Raw genomic sequence first — 14877 nt, 5'->3', positions numbered from 1 at the left:
GAACCTGCACTTCTCTATTCTTTCCTCCACTCATGGTTGTCTGTCTGGCAAATTACCTGTTGCAAATTCAAAATCGGTTGTACTTCAGTGAAAGCGCTTTTGTCCTCTTTGACTAGTTCTGTACAAACGAACTCTGTGCCTTTTCTGTCAGAGCTGAGCAGATGGCCAGTGTTCAAAATGCCCAAAAAGATGGCTCAAGCGATAGGGCAGACTTCTGGAGAACACGTGGCCAGCGATCTGGAGTGAAGAAGAATCTGAGGAAGAGTCGTGAAGATCTGACATCTGTTGTATCTGTGAGCACAAAATTCCCAGCTTATGAGCGAGTTCAGTTGCGTGAGGGTAAGTGAGACTGCTGTGAGCCAGCTGCCCATTTATTGCTGGCTGTTTTAGTGTCCAAATGTTTGGTCAGCTTAGTAAGTGATTTTGAACAATGTGTGTTCAATGTTAAATTTGAGCAAGAGGAAGGGATGATGTTTTTCTCAGAATGCAAATTTCTGGATGCTATTAACTATTCTAAGAAAAAAGGTTTTTATGTTTTTAAACTGCTGCTGTTCTCCTTTGCCTCCAAATTACATGTGCCAATTTCAAGGTTTAAAATGAAAAAAAGGAAGAAACAAGCAGGGTTTTCTTGTTTCCTCAGCTTCCCCTTGGCTAGCTCTGAAAGTACAATCCATATGCCTGAGATCAATCACAATCTTTAGCTTGCTCATAAATACCACTTTAACATTACCTTAAGAGCAAATAAAACCCAAGTATTTTCAAAAGGTTGTCCAAATGTAATCAAGGTTGGTGTGGTCCATCTCCGTGACTCTAAACTTAACTATATTACGAGTGATGTTGAGCAAGTCAAGATAATTTTCTGCGTATTCACGCATGACGGTATTGTGGAAGAAAACAAATAGTAAAGAGTATTTTAAAGGAGCTCCCAGATGTCAAGATGAAGACTGAGCAATAGAATGGCATTCCCCCATTAACTTATGACAGCTATGTTTACACTTGTTTTGACAGAAGCATAACGGAATTTTGCATTTCTTTGCTTCTTTGAGCTGCCCTGCAGCTGGTTTAGCATTTTTATCCTTATTCACACAAAACCCACTGGGTCAAGGTTCATGCTGTTTTGCTGGATGGAAAGATTACTGAAGATCTGCTGTATGTTTTCAGAATGTAGAGTCCTCTCAATATATCTTCATTAGAAGGAATAAGGAAGCTGTTCTATTAGAACAATCTCTTTTGCTTTCTCACCTGATAAAAAATAGCTTTCTGTATGGGTGAGGCTGTTGCACAAACTTTTGAGAAATAATTTTTTTTAAATATGTTTTTTAATATATTCAACTTATTCATAACCTTGTATAGTATGTGTCTTATCTGTGCCACTTCACTCATATATAAAACCAGTCTTATCCTACTTATCTTTTCTCCAAATATTTTTCTTTCAGCTGGTTTTAAGAGACCCGTGGTGATATTTGGCCCTATTGCAGATGTCGCTATGGAGAAGTTGTCAAATGATTTGCCTCACCTGTACCAGACAGCAAGTAAGTTGTCCTCCTAGCTTCCTTATCATCCTTGACTGAGAAAAGGCATAACTTAATAACCACAGCTGCCCGGCCACTCTAGCTAAGCTAAAATGTTGTCTTTGCAGAGACAGAACCCAGAGATGCAGGTTCAGAGAAGTCAACTGGGGTAGTGCGCTTGAACACTGTGAGGCAAATCATTGAGCAGGTAGAGTATTTCGCTATGAAAATTGCTTACACTCAAAGGCATGTTGTTTGATTTGTTTGCTCCTAAAACTTGCAGAGTCCTTAGTTCTTCACTGCATCTATTTCTGCAATAAGCAGACTTGTTTTAATGATAGGGCTGTTTTGAAATTGTTCAACAACAATTTTTATAATTTTGATAGCTGTCCTCCAAGTGGGAGGGTGAACCTGATATTAGAAATTAAATTCTCCTTCCTTAGTCCATTCTAAATTTGAACAGAGGGACATCTGTGTTTTACTATATGCTTTCTGAATTTGCCATGGAGGCTTTATTGTCATGCAGTGCTCTACTTGCTCTCACTGTCATCAGAAAATTAACGTTCTAGATTGCTTCAGAGTTACTACTGTTGAACTGAACAGGAAGTGACTGTGATAGTGAAGTGGCATCTACTGAGACTGCATTGACTCTTTTTATAATACTGTTTAGAGATCCAGTAAATAGGTGGTAATCAAGAAGCCTAGAAGACTTGAGCGAAAAGAATGTACTCTGCAGCTTATTGCCTTGAGCCCAATTAAAATTGATGTCAGAAGGGCTAGAATGTCACACAGAAGTCTGTTCAGAGCTCAGGCCCCACTGAAGCACACGTTTGAAAATCCCATTCATCTTTGCACTGGAAGTAGCTAAGAAGGAATGTATTAAATGAAAAAAGTGAGATTTGCCTTAGCTAGTAAGTGTAGATAAAAGCTCACAGATAGCACCTGGAATAGTTGTGGTAGAGGAAGCTGTAATAGAGAGAAAAGCTAGTTAACTTTCACTACCTATTTAAAAAAAAAAAAGTGGAATAAGTGCATTTTACTTAACATGAGAGTTAGTTAACATAAGAATGTGGATATTCAGGCAAAAGCTGTTCAGAAAAATGGAGCTCAAAGAAAAAGGCTTTCTGCTGTGGCTTCTGAATGATATAACTGTGGGAAAAAATCCATCAAGTTGTGGTCTTATTTGGACAAAAATATCCTGGTTTTCCTAGGATGCCATGTTCCAACCACCTCCTCTTGTTCCCCACAAGCAGCACACTGACTGGGCTTTCTTGTTAACAGGATAAACATGCTCTGTTGGATGTGACCCCTAAAGCAGTGGACCTGCTAAATTATACCCAGTGGTTTCCAATTGTGGTCTTCTTTAACCCAGACAGTAAGCAGGGTGTGAAAACCATGAGACAAAGGCTATGTTCCACATCTAACAAGAGCTCGAGAAAGCTTTATGAGCAAGCAAACAAACTGAAGAAAACTTGTTCCCACCTCTTTACAGGTAAGGAAGAATGTGTGTCTAACCTGCTTATCGAGACAGTAGTGGATGTGACTATGTGAGTCTTGAGACATCCACTTATTACCCTGCATATTAACTCATGCAGGCTGGAACTAAAAGGGTGTGAAGGTATGGTCATGAGCAATCTCTCCCTTGACTTTTTTCAAAGTTCCTTGTTCTGCCAAATTCTAATACAAAAGAAATTGTGAATTGGCGTCCTGTCATTAAAAGATAAGTGATTTAATAAGCTTGGGGAATGGACAAACAATAAAATAAAAATACCATGCTTCTGTCAATGACCTAAATGAAATGGCTGTTTAACATTCTCACATAACTAAAACAAAAAGTGTTTAACAGCAAGGACTGGATAAAGTCTTTGCATTTGCTGTGTAGATACACTTTTTCCTTCAATTTTTACAGCCACCATCAATTTGAATTCAGCCAACGATAGCTGGTATGGTAGTCTGAAAGATACAATTCAGCAACAGCAAGGAGAAGCAGTATGGGTATCAGAAGGAAAGGTAAGCAGTCAGTCCATACCGTACTATGGACTGTAGTAAAAGTATATACAGATGTATCAAGATATCTCTTGCCAGTAAAAATTGTTCAAAATTTTGTTTGCCAGTGCTGGATAGGTTAGACAAGTAGTCAGTTGATGTCTTTCTTGGTAACAAAAAATTACTTCTTATTGTTCTTTCTGTTATACTTTGGAGCTTTCATCACTAATGCTGTGGCTAGGGGAGAATGGTAAGGAGGGATAAACTTTTACAGGACTTTCCTTTATGATTCCGCATTAGACTTTCTTTCAGTTCTGCAAAGTCATTCTTAAGGAGTTGTTTGGCATGATGTTGAGACCTAACTAGACTCTAATTCTTATATATTGAATCTTTGTTCCTTAATTCTTACTGACTTTTCTCTAGATGGACGGCATGGAAGATGATGCAGATGATCGTATGTCTTACCTTACTGCAATGGGTGCTGACTATTTGAGTTGTGACAGTCGGCTGATCAGTGACCTAGAGGATACAGATGGAGAAGGAGGTGCATACACTGACAATGAACTTGATGAGCCCTTGGACGAACCAAGGATTTCATCTGTTAGCCGGTCCTCTGAACCGGTGCATCATGAGGAGGTGAGATGATTGGATTTTCAAGAAGACTGTACTTTGGACTTTCTGAAAGCCCTGTGTGCATGGCTTAAAAATGAGTTTTTTAAACTGCAGCTTTATCTTACCTGTGATAGTGTTTTAGAGCCACATTGTGTAGAGCAAAAACAGTAATAGCTCTGCTTTTCTGCCTAACTCTGTAGGTTTCCTGATGATGTCTCATCACCTTGAACTTTACAATTACATCTGCAGTGATTGTGGTCAGGTTGCTGACAGTCATTTGACTCCTGGTTACTGTTCCCAAAATAGTAAACTTGAGAGAGAGAAAAAATGATTGAATTTCTGGATACTGCAGTGATTTTATCTCTTATTTTCTCTCATAGAGTTTAAAAAAATTTAGTCCAGAACCAAGGGCTCAGTTGAGAAAAGCTGGTAGCAGGGAGATCCTTAGAGAACCAAGTCCACCTCCAGCATTCAAGCCTGAACCACCTAAGGTAAACTTGTAGAAACAAATCTAAATACAAATTTCATCTTTCTGGAGAACTCTCCAGGGTGGCACATTAGGAAGAGCAATAGGAATGATTAAAGACTAGAAAACATTGTAAGTGTGGAGAGAAGGAATGACTGAAGGTATTGCAGGATCAAGCAGAGAGAAAAGTTTAAGGATAACAGTGGTCTTCAGGTATGTGTGATCTCTATATGGAATAAGAAAGTAGACTCCTTTTTGTGTCTGCTAACAAATTGAAAGGCACTTTTTTAGCTCAGCAAGAACAAATGTGGGCTAATCATCAGGAAAAGCATATCTGATGGCCTTTACTGTGAAGCACAAAACCAGAATCTACCACCTCTGAAATCAGTCTCCATCACTAGAAATTGATGTTAACTGTTCATTCAAACCTTGCTCAGGAATGATACAGGGGAAAAAAATGACGATGTTTGGACACCAAATTCTATTTTAGCAATTCCTGATTTTCCCTGACTCCAAAGTCCTTTCTTTATGAGGATGGGTGCCCACACATACTGCATGTATTCAAAATATATTCAAGTATGCCTTGACAATGGAGATTGGGCGGAGTAGGACATGTATAAGGAAAATAAAGATGGAATAGAAAACAAATTTGGGTCCTGTGCACTTCTAAACTCCTGGTAGTGATATTCTACATTAGATAGTACTGACAAATCATTTGGGAGGTCAGTTTTTTCTGTGCTGTCCCCTAACACACGTTGTAGTTCTGGTAATCCTTAACAAATGGGACAAACAAGTCTAAATGTGCTAGTCTTCTATAGGTTGATGTGTAATGTATGAGCGTATGGCCAAAATGTTGCAGCCATTCAAATACCTTTCAAGTGTTACTTCGGGTGAAGATTGACACTGTTAAATACATAGGCAAAAAGATTAATTTCAGATTAATGCCTTCATTTGAAATGAAAATTATGAAGTTGCTGATGTAACCTTTGTTTGTGTATTTTGTACTTACAGGGAAAGTTACAAAACAAAGAGGATCTGTATGACTTCCCCAAGAGCTATGACTCCAAATCAAGTAACATTGCTGTCAGCAGTGAGACTTCAACTGTATCAGCTAAAGCAGCACCACCACCTGTTTCTGCGAAACCTGCCTTTGGGCGTCCCATCCTGAGAAACTCTCAGCCAGCAGTCCCACCTGCAGAGGAGGAGGAGGAGGCAAAGTTGGAAGAGGAAGGAAGTGAACAAGAAAATACTCCAAAATCTGTATTGAGGAAAGTAAAAATATTTGAGGAGATGGATCATAAGGCAAGGATGCAAAGAATGCAAGAGCTACAAGAGGCCCAGAATGCCAGGGTATGAAGAGATGCATTCTCCCCCTGCTGTGCTGTCCAGCATATAGAACAGTGTGCGTCCTGAAAATGAAAGTCATGCCCTTGTGTTGCTTCTGGAGGGAGAAGTTTGGGAAACCACACGTACAGACATAACCATTGTGTGAATTTGGATGTGAAAAAAGGACATATTTTAAGGCTTCCTACTGTAACTATAGAAAGCTGGCTTCTAGTAATCCTGTTGCTTTTGGCAATCCATTGTTTTCACCTGCACTTTTAATTACTACTCTAGCAAAAGATTATATAATTGTAGGAATATGAATAAGATCAGTTATCAATTTGTGCTTTAATTGTTTGAGATGTAACTGTGACCTGCTAGATCTACAGTCTAGGATCCCTAATGGATAGACTTAAAAAGAACAATTATTTTTCTCCTGTTTTCTTTTAAAGCTTGAAATAGCCCAGAAGCACCCAGATATTTATGCTGTCCCTGTCAAAACACAGAAGTCGGAACAGAACTGGCCCCAGCCTATGAGGTAAGGTGTATCCAGTTTAAAGCATTCTGTCTTGATTGTTTACTTCACCAGCAGGAGAAAAACTGATCTTGCCAGTTTTTATTCATACAATTAATCCTGCATTGGTATATTTCTTTGTTGTCTTCCTTCAAAGATTACTGTAAAGGTAGGGCAAAATTTCAGGGAACTCTTCTTGTTTTTCAGGATATTTGTTCTTTTAGTTCATTCATAGTATTTGAGTTACCTAGGAAGAAACACTATATTCTTTTGCTGAAATATTTGCAGAGGCAATTTTTTGCCCCAATCAGTATTACTCAGAAGCTTTTCTGCATTCATGTCCTCTGATGTCCATTCTTCTGGTGCTAGGTACTTGATGACTGTTAGTCTATCCTAACAAATAACTGTTGTTGTAATTACTTAATAACACTCAATTACTTAAATGCTTATTCAGTTTACAGATGTATTGTGTGGGTGGGGAAACTGAGGATGAAACTTGCTTGAGGTCACCCATTGAGTCTCATGAAAGTAGTAGTCTTTCATTAAAATTAAATGAGTCCTGGACTGGGTCCAGATGTGACACAATGGTCACATTTTACCCTACACACTGCATATTTCCATGGCTTGAGCAGTCACCTATGCAAGAGCTAACACACTGTATGATGGATTTTGTTTTCTGCTCTGCAAGACTTTAAATTTTTCTTGCCTCTTAATAATAGCCAATAGAAATGGGACTTTTTTTTCTATTGAATCAAATCATTTGATGTCATAGTATATAATCTAAAGTGCAAAAATGGAAAACATGAAGGTGATTATTTTCAAGTTTTCTTGGTTCAGAAAAGCATACTTTTTTAATATAGCCTTGGAAGCTTTTTCGAAGTAGTGAAAAGTAATATTTAACCACATATGCAGAATGTTTGCTTACATACAGAAATCAGTGCTGTTGCCTTTTTACAGGAATGTTAATGATTGGCCTAAAGGGCGTGTTTAAGCACTGGGGCAATATGGAAGGAGGATAACGTCTTGTTTTTGTACAATGTGGGATTGCAAAAATCATGGCTTTTGAAACTGAGGAAATGCCCTTCCTTGGGAGATTTTATTTCTATATATCTGCTTAGTGTCACATTAAATGGATAGCACCACAGTGTATAAAAAGCAAATGCATGGGTTATTTCTGCCCACTTTTAAGGATAAGACCCCTAGTGAGAGCCTTGAGTGAGGAGAGAAGGCTATCAATTTAAGAAATGTCACATAAGAAGTCTTCAGACCTTGAGACAGGAAATGGGGGGTGCAAAAGAAGAAGCAGGCATAGAAAGAACCTGGTGCAAAAATAATGGAGGAAAATGTTGGTTGGGGTAGCAGCAATGGCTGAAAACCTCTCTGCTCAGGGAATAAAGCACTGTAAAGCTCTTGGTGTGTATGTGCAGGGGTGTTTAATAATTTTAAATTTGGCATTCATCCAGGTAGGTTGAGTAGATCAAATCTGAACATGGGGATCCAGCTTGATGGAAGTAAAATGCCTCTCCAGATAGGCTTACCATGGCCATGCAATTGTTTATGGACTAGAATGGGTTTAACTTGTTCCATGTGCCTTTCTAGGTTGTACATGGCCATAAGCCAATACTAAGTATAATTATTTTTCAGAATTATTTTTCAGCTTTTCGGAATGGAAGTAAACATTATCTCTCTCTCCTTCCCTGTCTTGTTGTATTAGCTCCAGACCTCCAGAACCCCAGAAACCTCCTATTAGACCTTACCTAGAGAACAGTGGCAGCTACGGCAGCGATGCAGAGGAGGAGGAGGAGTACCGTCGGCAGCTATCAGACCACTCTAAGAAGGGGTATTATGGACAGCCATCCAGATACAGAGACACAGAATTGTAGGCTTGCTAGTATGTGCATGTGTAATGCTCTTTTGAAGTTTCTTCCTTCACAGCCAAAGTGGAGCAGTAGTTAGTCTTGAAAAGCTATGTTTTTATTGGGGGTGGTGTTAGAGGGTACGCTACTCAACTTAGACATATCTATACGCTGGAACTGGAAGAGTTCATTTTTGGGGATATTATTTCGTTAGCGTCTAAGAAAAGAAATCACTATTGCCTGAATGCTGTTGCCTGTTTTATAAGGACCAAATCCTGAAAGTTTGTGTTAATTCTTGGTATTTTTATATTTCAACATAAAAAAACCTTTTATCCTTTTATTAATGCTGCCTTTTTGGACTGTTCTGCTGTGTTATGAAAGTATGATCCCAGAGATACACTTATTAATGCAATAGAACTAAATTTGAAAGTGTATTTGAAGAACAGTAAGTGCCTTTAACAAGAAGCATCTTAAACTGTTTGTTTTGACATCTGATATGTGGTGCAAAGCCATAACACACTAAAAGGGGATTTGACTGTTTTACCTTTTTTTTTTTATCCATTTCATGGTAACAATTTCCCTTGCATGTTATTTTTCTAAGTTCATAGATGCATATGTAATATTTCATAAATACTGACTGTATATAATAAAGGTGCAATTAACTGGGTTGTTGGAAAAGACCAGGATGTGCTTAAAAAGATAAAATGGTGTAGAAATTCAGTCATGTATTAAAATTTGCACAGACTGCAAATAATAAAAGATATATTCTAGACAAACCTTGTGTATCTTCTCTTTCTTTTGAGCACTATTATTCTTCTAGAGTCTCTGACTTTGAGTATAGTTACAGCAGTACACTGTGCAGTTCAGGGTCTCATCTCCTGCTGTTCAAGTAATTGGGAAACATCACTGTTGATGTTGCTTCCCAGTGTTCTGAATGTTGTTTTAAAATTTGTTGTGATTTAGAAGAAAACTAACACAGAACTATGGACTTCCTGCAAGACACTTCTCTTTTAGAGTATTAACTTCTGCCTCCCCATCCCTGCTCTTTATCCTTAATTCTGCTGTATAGAATAAAAATTCTTGAAAGGGTCATAGAGAAATTTATTTTTGCTCATGCTAGAGAAAAGATGGTTTCCTAATGCTCTCTTAAAACAAAAAAGGTAGAGTTTTCTTGTTAAGCAAAGGAATAGATGCATCTCAAATGAGGAAACTTGTGCTGCTCACCGTAGATTAGAATCATAGAATAGAATCATTTAGGTTGGAAAAGACCCTTAAGATCATTGAGTCCAACCGTAAACCTAACACTGCCAAGTCCACCACTAAGCCACGTCCCTAAGCACCACATCTACGCATCCTTTAAATACCTCCAGGGACGGTCACTCAACCACTTCCCTGGGCAGCCTGTTCCAATGCTTGACAACCCTTTCCGTGAAGAAATTTTTCCTAATAGCCGATTTAACCTCCCCTGGCACAACGTGAGGCCATTGCCACTTATCCTATCGCTTGTGACTTGGAAGAAGAGATCGACACACCCCTTGCTATGACCTCCTTTCAGGTAGCTGTAGAGAGAGATAAGGTCTCCCCTCAGCCTCCATTTCTCCAGGCTAAACAACCCCAGTTCCCTCAGCCCTCCTCATAAGACTTCTGCTCCAGACCCTTCACCACCTTCGTTGCCCTTCTCTGGACACGCTCCAGCACCTCAATGTCTCTCCTGTAGTGAGGGGCCCAAAACTGAACACAGTATTCGAGGTGCGGCCTCACCAGTGCCGAGTGCAGGGGCACGATCACTTCCCTGGTCCTGCTGGCCACACTATTTTTGATACAAACCAGGATGCCATTGGCTTTCTTGGCCACCTGGGCACACTGCTGGCTCATATTCAGCCAGCTGTCGGCCAACACCCCCAGGTCCTTTTCCGCTGGGCAGCTTTCCAGCCACTCTTCCCCAAGCCTGTAGTGTCACATGGGGTTGTTGTGACCCAAGTGCAGGACCTGGCACTTGGCCTTGTTGAACCTCATACAATTGGCCTCAGCCCATCGATCCAGCCTGTCCAGGTCCCTCTGCAGAGCCTTCCTACCCTCAAGCAGATCAACACTCCCACACAACTTGGTGTTGTCTGCAAACTTACTGAGGGTGCACTCGATCCCCTTGGCCAGATCATTGAGAGAGAGATTAAAGATACCAATATAAAATTGATATAAATATATAGAAAGATAAATATCTAGAATAGAAATATATCAAAATACAGAAATACATATAGAATATATAAAAATAGATATCAATATAAAATATTGATATCAATATAAAACTATTGATAAAGATACTACTTTCGTTAAGCCTTTTTTCCATTCAGCTGGGGAGAATTTGTTCACATTAAAATTTTTTCTGTTCCAGCTATGTTTTTAGATATGGGTTCATCTGTACTTCAGTGCCACAACTCTTTATCTTTTAAATTAATAAGTACTGCCTATATTAGAATGTATTTTATAGTTTGGTTGTGTAATAAGAAAGCTAAAATAAGTGTCATGATCATTAGTTCTTCAGTGTGATTTTCCCCAACACAACCCAAGATCCTTGACTCATTCATTTAATGGACAGTTCTTATTTAGTGGGCAATTATTCTATGGGTTTTTTTCTCCTTGATAGTCAGTATGTGGATACCCAACCCTTTATCCCAATCAACAAATAGTATTAAAAAGTATACATTTGTTTATTTTCATAATTTCAAACAAAATCCTCAGTGTACTCTAATGTCTCTGTTATCTCTGGAAATCTAGAGGGAAGCATCTGTTGAAATACAGTGCTTCCTGATCAAGCTGCTATGTCTTAGTATCTGCTTGCTCCTGAGTAGCTCTACAAACATCAGGAAATACACTTTCAGAGCAACTCTGCAGTGTAGGTGACACAAAACTACGTGTTGATATGAAGCTCATCTGTTTGCTTTCTTTGGTGTAGGAGTGAGAGAAAATAATTTGGGATTGTATCTTTTTATTCTTTCCCTACAGAGAAGGAGTGGTCCAGAGGGTTGGTAATAGAGGGGTGGGTTGACTCAAAGTTGATGAGGGAACAAATAAGAAGCAAAGACTGAGCTATTTTTCCCAACCAGTTTCTGAGTCTGTAATCCAGTCTGAAACCATTCTGGTACTGTGGCTTTGTTTTGCTCAACCAAATTTTTAGGGATAGATGTTGATTCCCTCACTTCAGAAGTCTTTTTAAGGTGCCATGTAATGCAGAAAAAGTACTACTCCTTCACAGTCTAACAAAGGAGTTTAAAGGGAAAAATGTTCAGCTTTCATTGCAGTATCAGGGTGTCTGAACTCTGGAAGAATGTTACAGTATTCTGTAGGGTGCTGAGAGTCTACGCAATGTTGCTAATGTATCCTCCTTTCCCTCTGAGTCCCAAGGGAAACTGAAATCTCAGCATCCACAGACCAGACTTTAGTCTTGGAATGACCAGCTTTCTCTCTTCCCCTATATGATGCTGAAGACAAAATAGGTCTTTTTTATTGTCCTATTTTATTGGCTTTTGTACTAGTTAGCAGTTACAATTTGTGACTTATGTTCAATAGATTCAAACTTTTTTTTATGAGCCTGCCCTATTCTTGTGCTGTTTGACATGCATGAGTTCACTGCTGCTATGGAAAAAACAAACAATAAAATCGCACTTCTTCAACCAGCACAGAATTTGCTTTGCTATTTCCCCTTGAAAACGTTTGTAGGCAGTAATTTTACCAGGGGATTTCAACCTTGGTTAATTCCAGAATATGGAATTTAGTACGGAAGCATTATAAATAAGATGCTGCCAAGTCTGTCAGCCCAACTGTGCCCAGCGCAGGAAAAGCAGTAGCGTTTTCACAAGTATTGTGGTGAATATTACTATGGGCGTCAGACTAAAAGGGTGTTGTAGTCAGGTATTTAAATTCTGTCTATCCTTGCTATCCTTTGCTGTCAAAATCTAACCGAGAAAATCTAAGCCCTTTCAGAGGACACATACTTATTTTCAAGGACATTTTTATCTCAGCAGTTGCTCTAAAATATCAGAAATTAATTAAAATAAAAGGGATGAGAAAGGTCAGATGATGAACTAGAACATGGTAAATCCTTCAAGATATGAAGCCAGTGACTTCAGAGAAACTTGGCTTTGTTTTGCTATAACTCTTGACTCCATGCACCTTTCTACTAGTTAGGTTATCTTTTTGCTGACATTCTTAAATGTTCCTTCTTTGTATGTGATTTGACACTCACGTATTTGTGCACTCTTGTCATTGCTTTCCCACAACTACTGCCTGTAGAAGATTGTGTTGACCTCTGAGCTAACTATCATGAAGAGCAGTTAGAAGCAGAAATATAAACTGTGTGGATGCAGGGATTTTTCATCAAACAAGTTGTTGGATTGGTTTTGGTTTTGGTTTTGGTTTTGTTTTTTTTTTTTTTTTTGCCATGAGCCTAACCACATGTAGTTTTTCATGGTTTAACCCCAGTCAGCAACTAAGCACCACACAGCCGCTTGCTCACCCTCTCCACCCCAGGTGGGATGGGGGAGAGAATCTGAAGAGTAAAAGTGAGAAAACTCGTGGGCTAAGATAAGAACAGTTTAATAATTGAAATAAAATAAAATAATAATAATAAAAAAAGAATATACAAACCAAGTGATGCGCAGTGCGACCGCTCACCACCTGCTGACTGATGCCCTGCCAGTCCCCGAGCAGAGCAGTGGTCGCTGCTCCCCGGCCAACTGCCCCCAGTTTCTGTACTGAGCATGATGCCATATGGTATGGAATAGCCCTTTGGCCAGTTTGGATCAACTATCTTGGGCTGTGCCCCCTCCCAGCTTCTTGTGCACCTGGCAGAGCATAAGAAGCTGAAAACTCTTTGACTGGTGTAAGCACTGCTTAGCAACAACTAAACCATCAGTGTGTTATCAACATTATTCTCATACTAAATCCAAAACACAGCACTGTATCAGCTACTAGAAAGAATATTAACTCTATCCCAGCTGAAACCAGGACATAGGCATGTGTCAGCAGCATTTTAGCTGTGGATTGCTACTTTTTGTGGCTTCAAAAAATGATCACTTTTTAAAAAAAAATATATAAGCAGTCTACTGCTGAGCTAAAAGACTGTATTCTAGCTGTGTGATCTCCACCAGATCCCAGTAAAGATTCCAAATCTTTCTGGAGCTCCTCAGCATACAACTTATTTACTTGGGCTAGCCAAACAGATTAAGAAATCATAAATAATCTGAACTTGCTATAGCAGTGGACTTCCAAAGGCCTCTGCTGTCTCAATGATACTAAAACATGTAGGGAAAAACAGAGCTCCACCAATTTAAATAAACATTCCACTTTTCAAGACAGTGGAATGTTTATTTAAATTGGATTTTATTTTAATAACTGCTCATACTATTTTGCAGATAAAATTAAGACACTTAAAACTTTCTTGGGCTTCTTGAATCACATAAAAAGAGGGATGCGGGGGTCTAGTGTTAAAAAGAGAATAATGTTTATCTGATGTGGCACTGTCACAGGAAAATAAAAACTAAGTTTGCCTTATTTCAATTTGATATGTTTGGTATAACTTGTCATTAAAAAGCTAAAATAGCTGGTGCAACCATGTAGCCACCTGCAAACACTTAACTTCTGATTACCAGCCAGAGATCAGAGGCTAGTCATGCAAACAGTATGCTTATGCTGCCTTAGAAGGTTCAGATGCCAAGGTAAGAGACATCACAGCAGGTAGTGTTGATTTATCTTTTAGGTACAGAGTCTCAGTACATAACATATTCCCAAGCTCCACAAAACTGTTGAAAAGAAGGAAGGAGAAACCTTAGTAGGGAATAAATCTGCCTTGTATGATTCTTACTTTTGATAAGAGCTTGCTCTATTTCCTGATAGACAAATACATAGCACTTTATTCCTTCCAAAAGCTTTATAGTAGCTTCAGATATGTATTCTCATGAATTACATCTGATATGAATGTTAATTTCATAATGTCTAGACTGCATCTCAAGAACTTAAAAACAATCTTTTACTTTATTTTTTAGGATGCATGCATTGCAGTAACTGAAGAAAACCATATGTAACTCATCTTAAGAGTGTACAAGGCTTCTCTAGAAATTGCCTTGAAATCACTGTGGATGCTTATAAAACTTCAAGTTGTATGTATTGCAGTAAAATAGCTTGTTCTATGCAAAGCAGATTGCAAGATTATGGTCCGTAATTTTTAAGGGATGTTCAAATAATGAAAACCCTAAAAAGTTACTACTTGGTTACAACTTTTAATTTAGAGGGTTATGAGCAGTTATCTTGTCCTTGGTTTCGTGATTCAAGATAGGGTCAGCTGAAAATGAAGGTCCTTTATGATATGCCTACAATAGCCAATAATATGCTCCAACAGGAGAAGAACCTATTACATGCAACTAAATAGTGAGTGAAACTGCGGATTATGGGGACCAGATGTTATTTGATGCATTTCAGCACCATTTTAACCATGGGCTATCCCTAGTTTGGTCCCATGAACTCAATGCCTGTTAGCAGTTGTAGCATTATCTTTGTATGATTTAGTTTCATCTGAAAGGAAACACAGTTCATGCATTCCAAGATGCCTCTGCA

General features: G+C 38.8%; 1 protein-coding gene across 9 annotated transcripts in view; it reads left to right on the top strand.

Moving 5' to 3' along the window:
* TJP2 (tight junction protein 2) overlaps positions 1-9038 on the top strand; it is a 68545-nt gene extending 59507 nt beyond the window's left edge. For 8 of the 9 annotated variants that reach the window (XM_075526207.1, XM_075526215.1, XM_075526211.1 and 5 more), the window contains 6 exons: positions 152-339; positions 1437-1532; positions 1640-1719; positions 2793-3003; positions 3421-3521; positions 3921-4147. In XM_075526207.1, the coding sequence (XP_075382322.1) occupies positions 152-339; positions 1437-1532; positions 1640-1719; positions 2793-3003; positions 3421-3521; positions 3921-4142 (898 nt within the window). In that variant the 3' untranslated portion in view covers positions 4143-4147. Of the gene's footprint in view, positions 1-151; positions 340-1436; positions 1533-1639; positions 1720-2792; positions 3004-3420; positions 3522-3920; positions 4148-4489; positions 4601-5586; positions 5926-6350; positions 6437-8126 lie in introns of those variants that run through there. The other variant, XM_075526216.1, reaches the window with a different exon arrangement.
* Positions 9039-14877: the final 5839 nt, after the last annotated feature.

This window comes from Mycteria americana, chromosome Z, assembly GCF_035582795.1.
Source record: "Mycteria americana isolate JAX WOST 10 ecotype Jacksonville Zoo and Gardens chromosome Z, USCA_MyAme_1.0, whole genome shotgun sequence".
Lineage (NCBI taxonomy): Eukaryota > Metazoa > Chordata > Aves > Ciconiiformes > Ciconiidae > Mycteria > Mycteria americana.
This window is presented reverse-complemented; position numbering and strand designations above follow the sequence as displayed.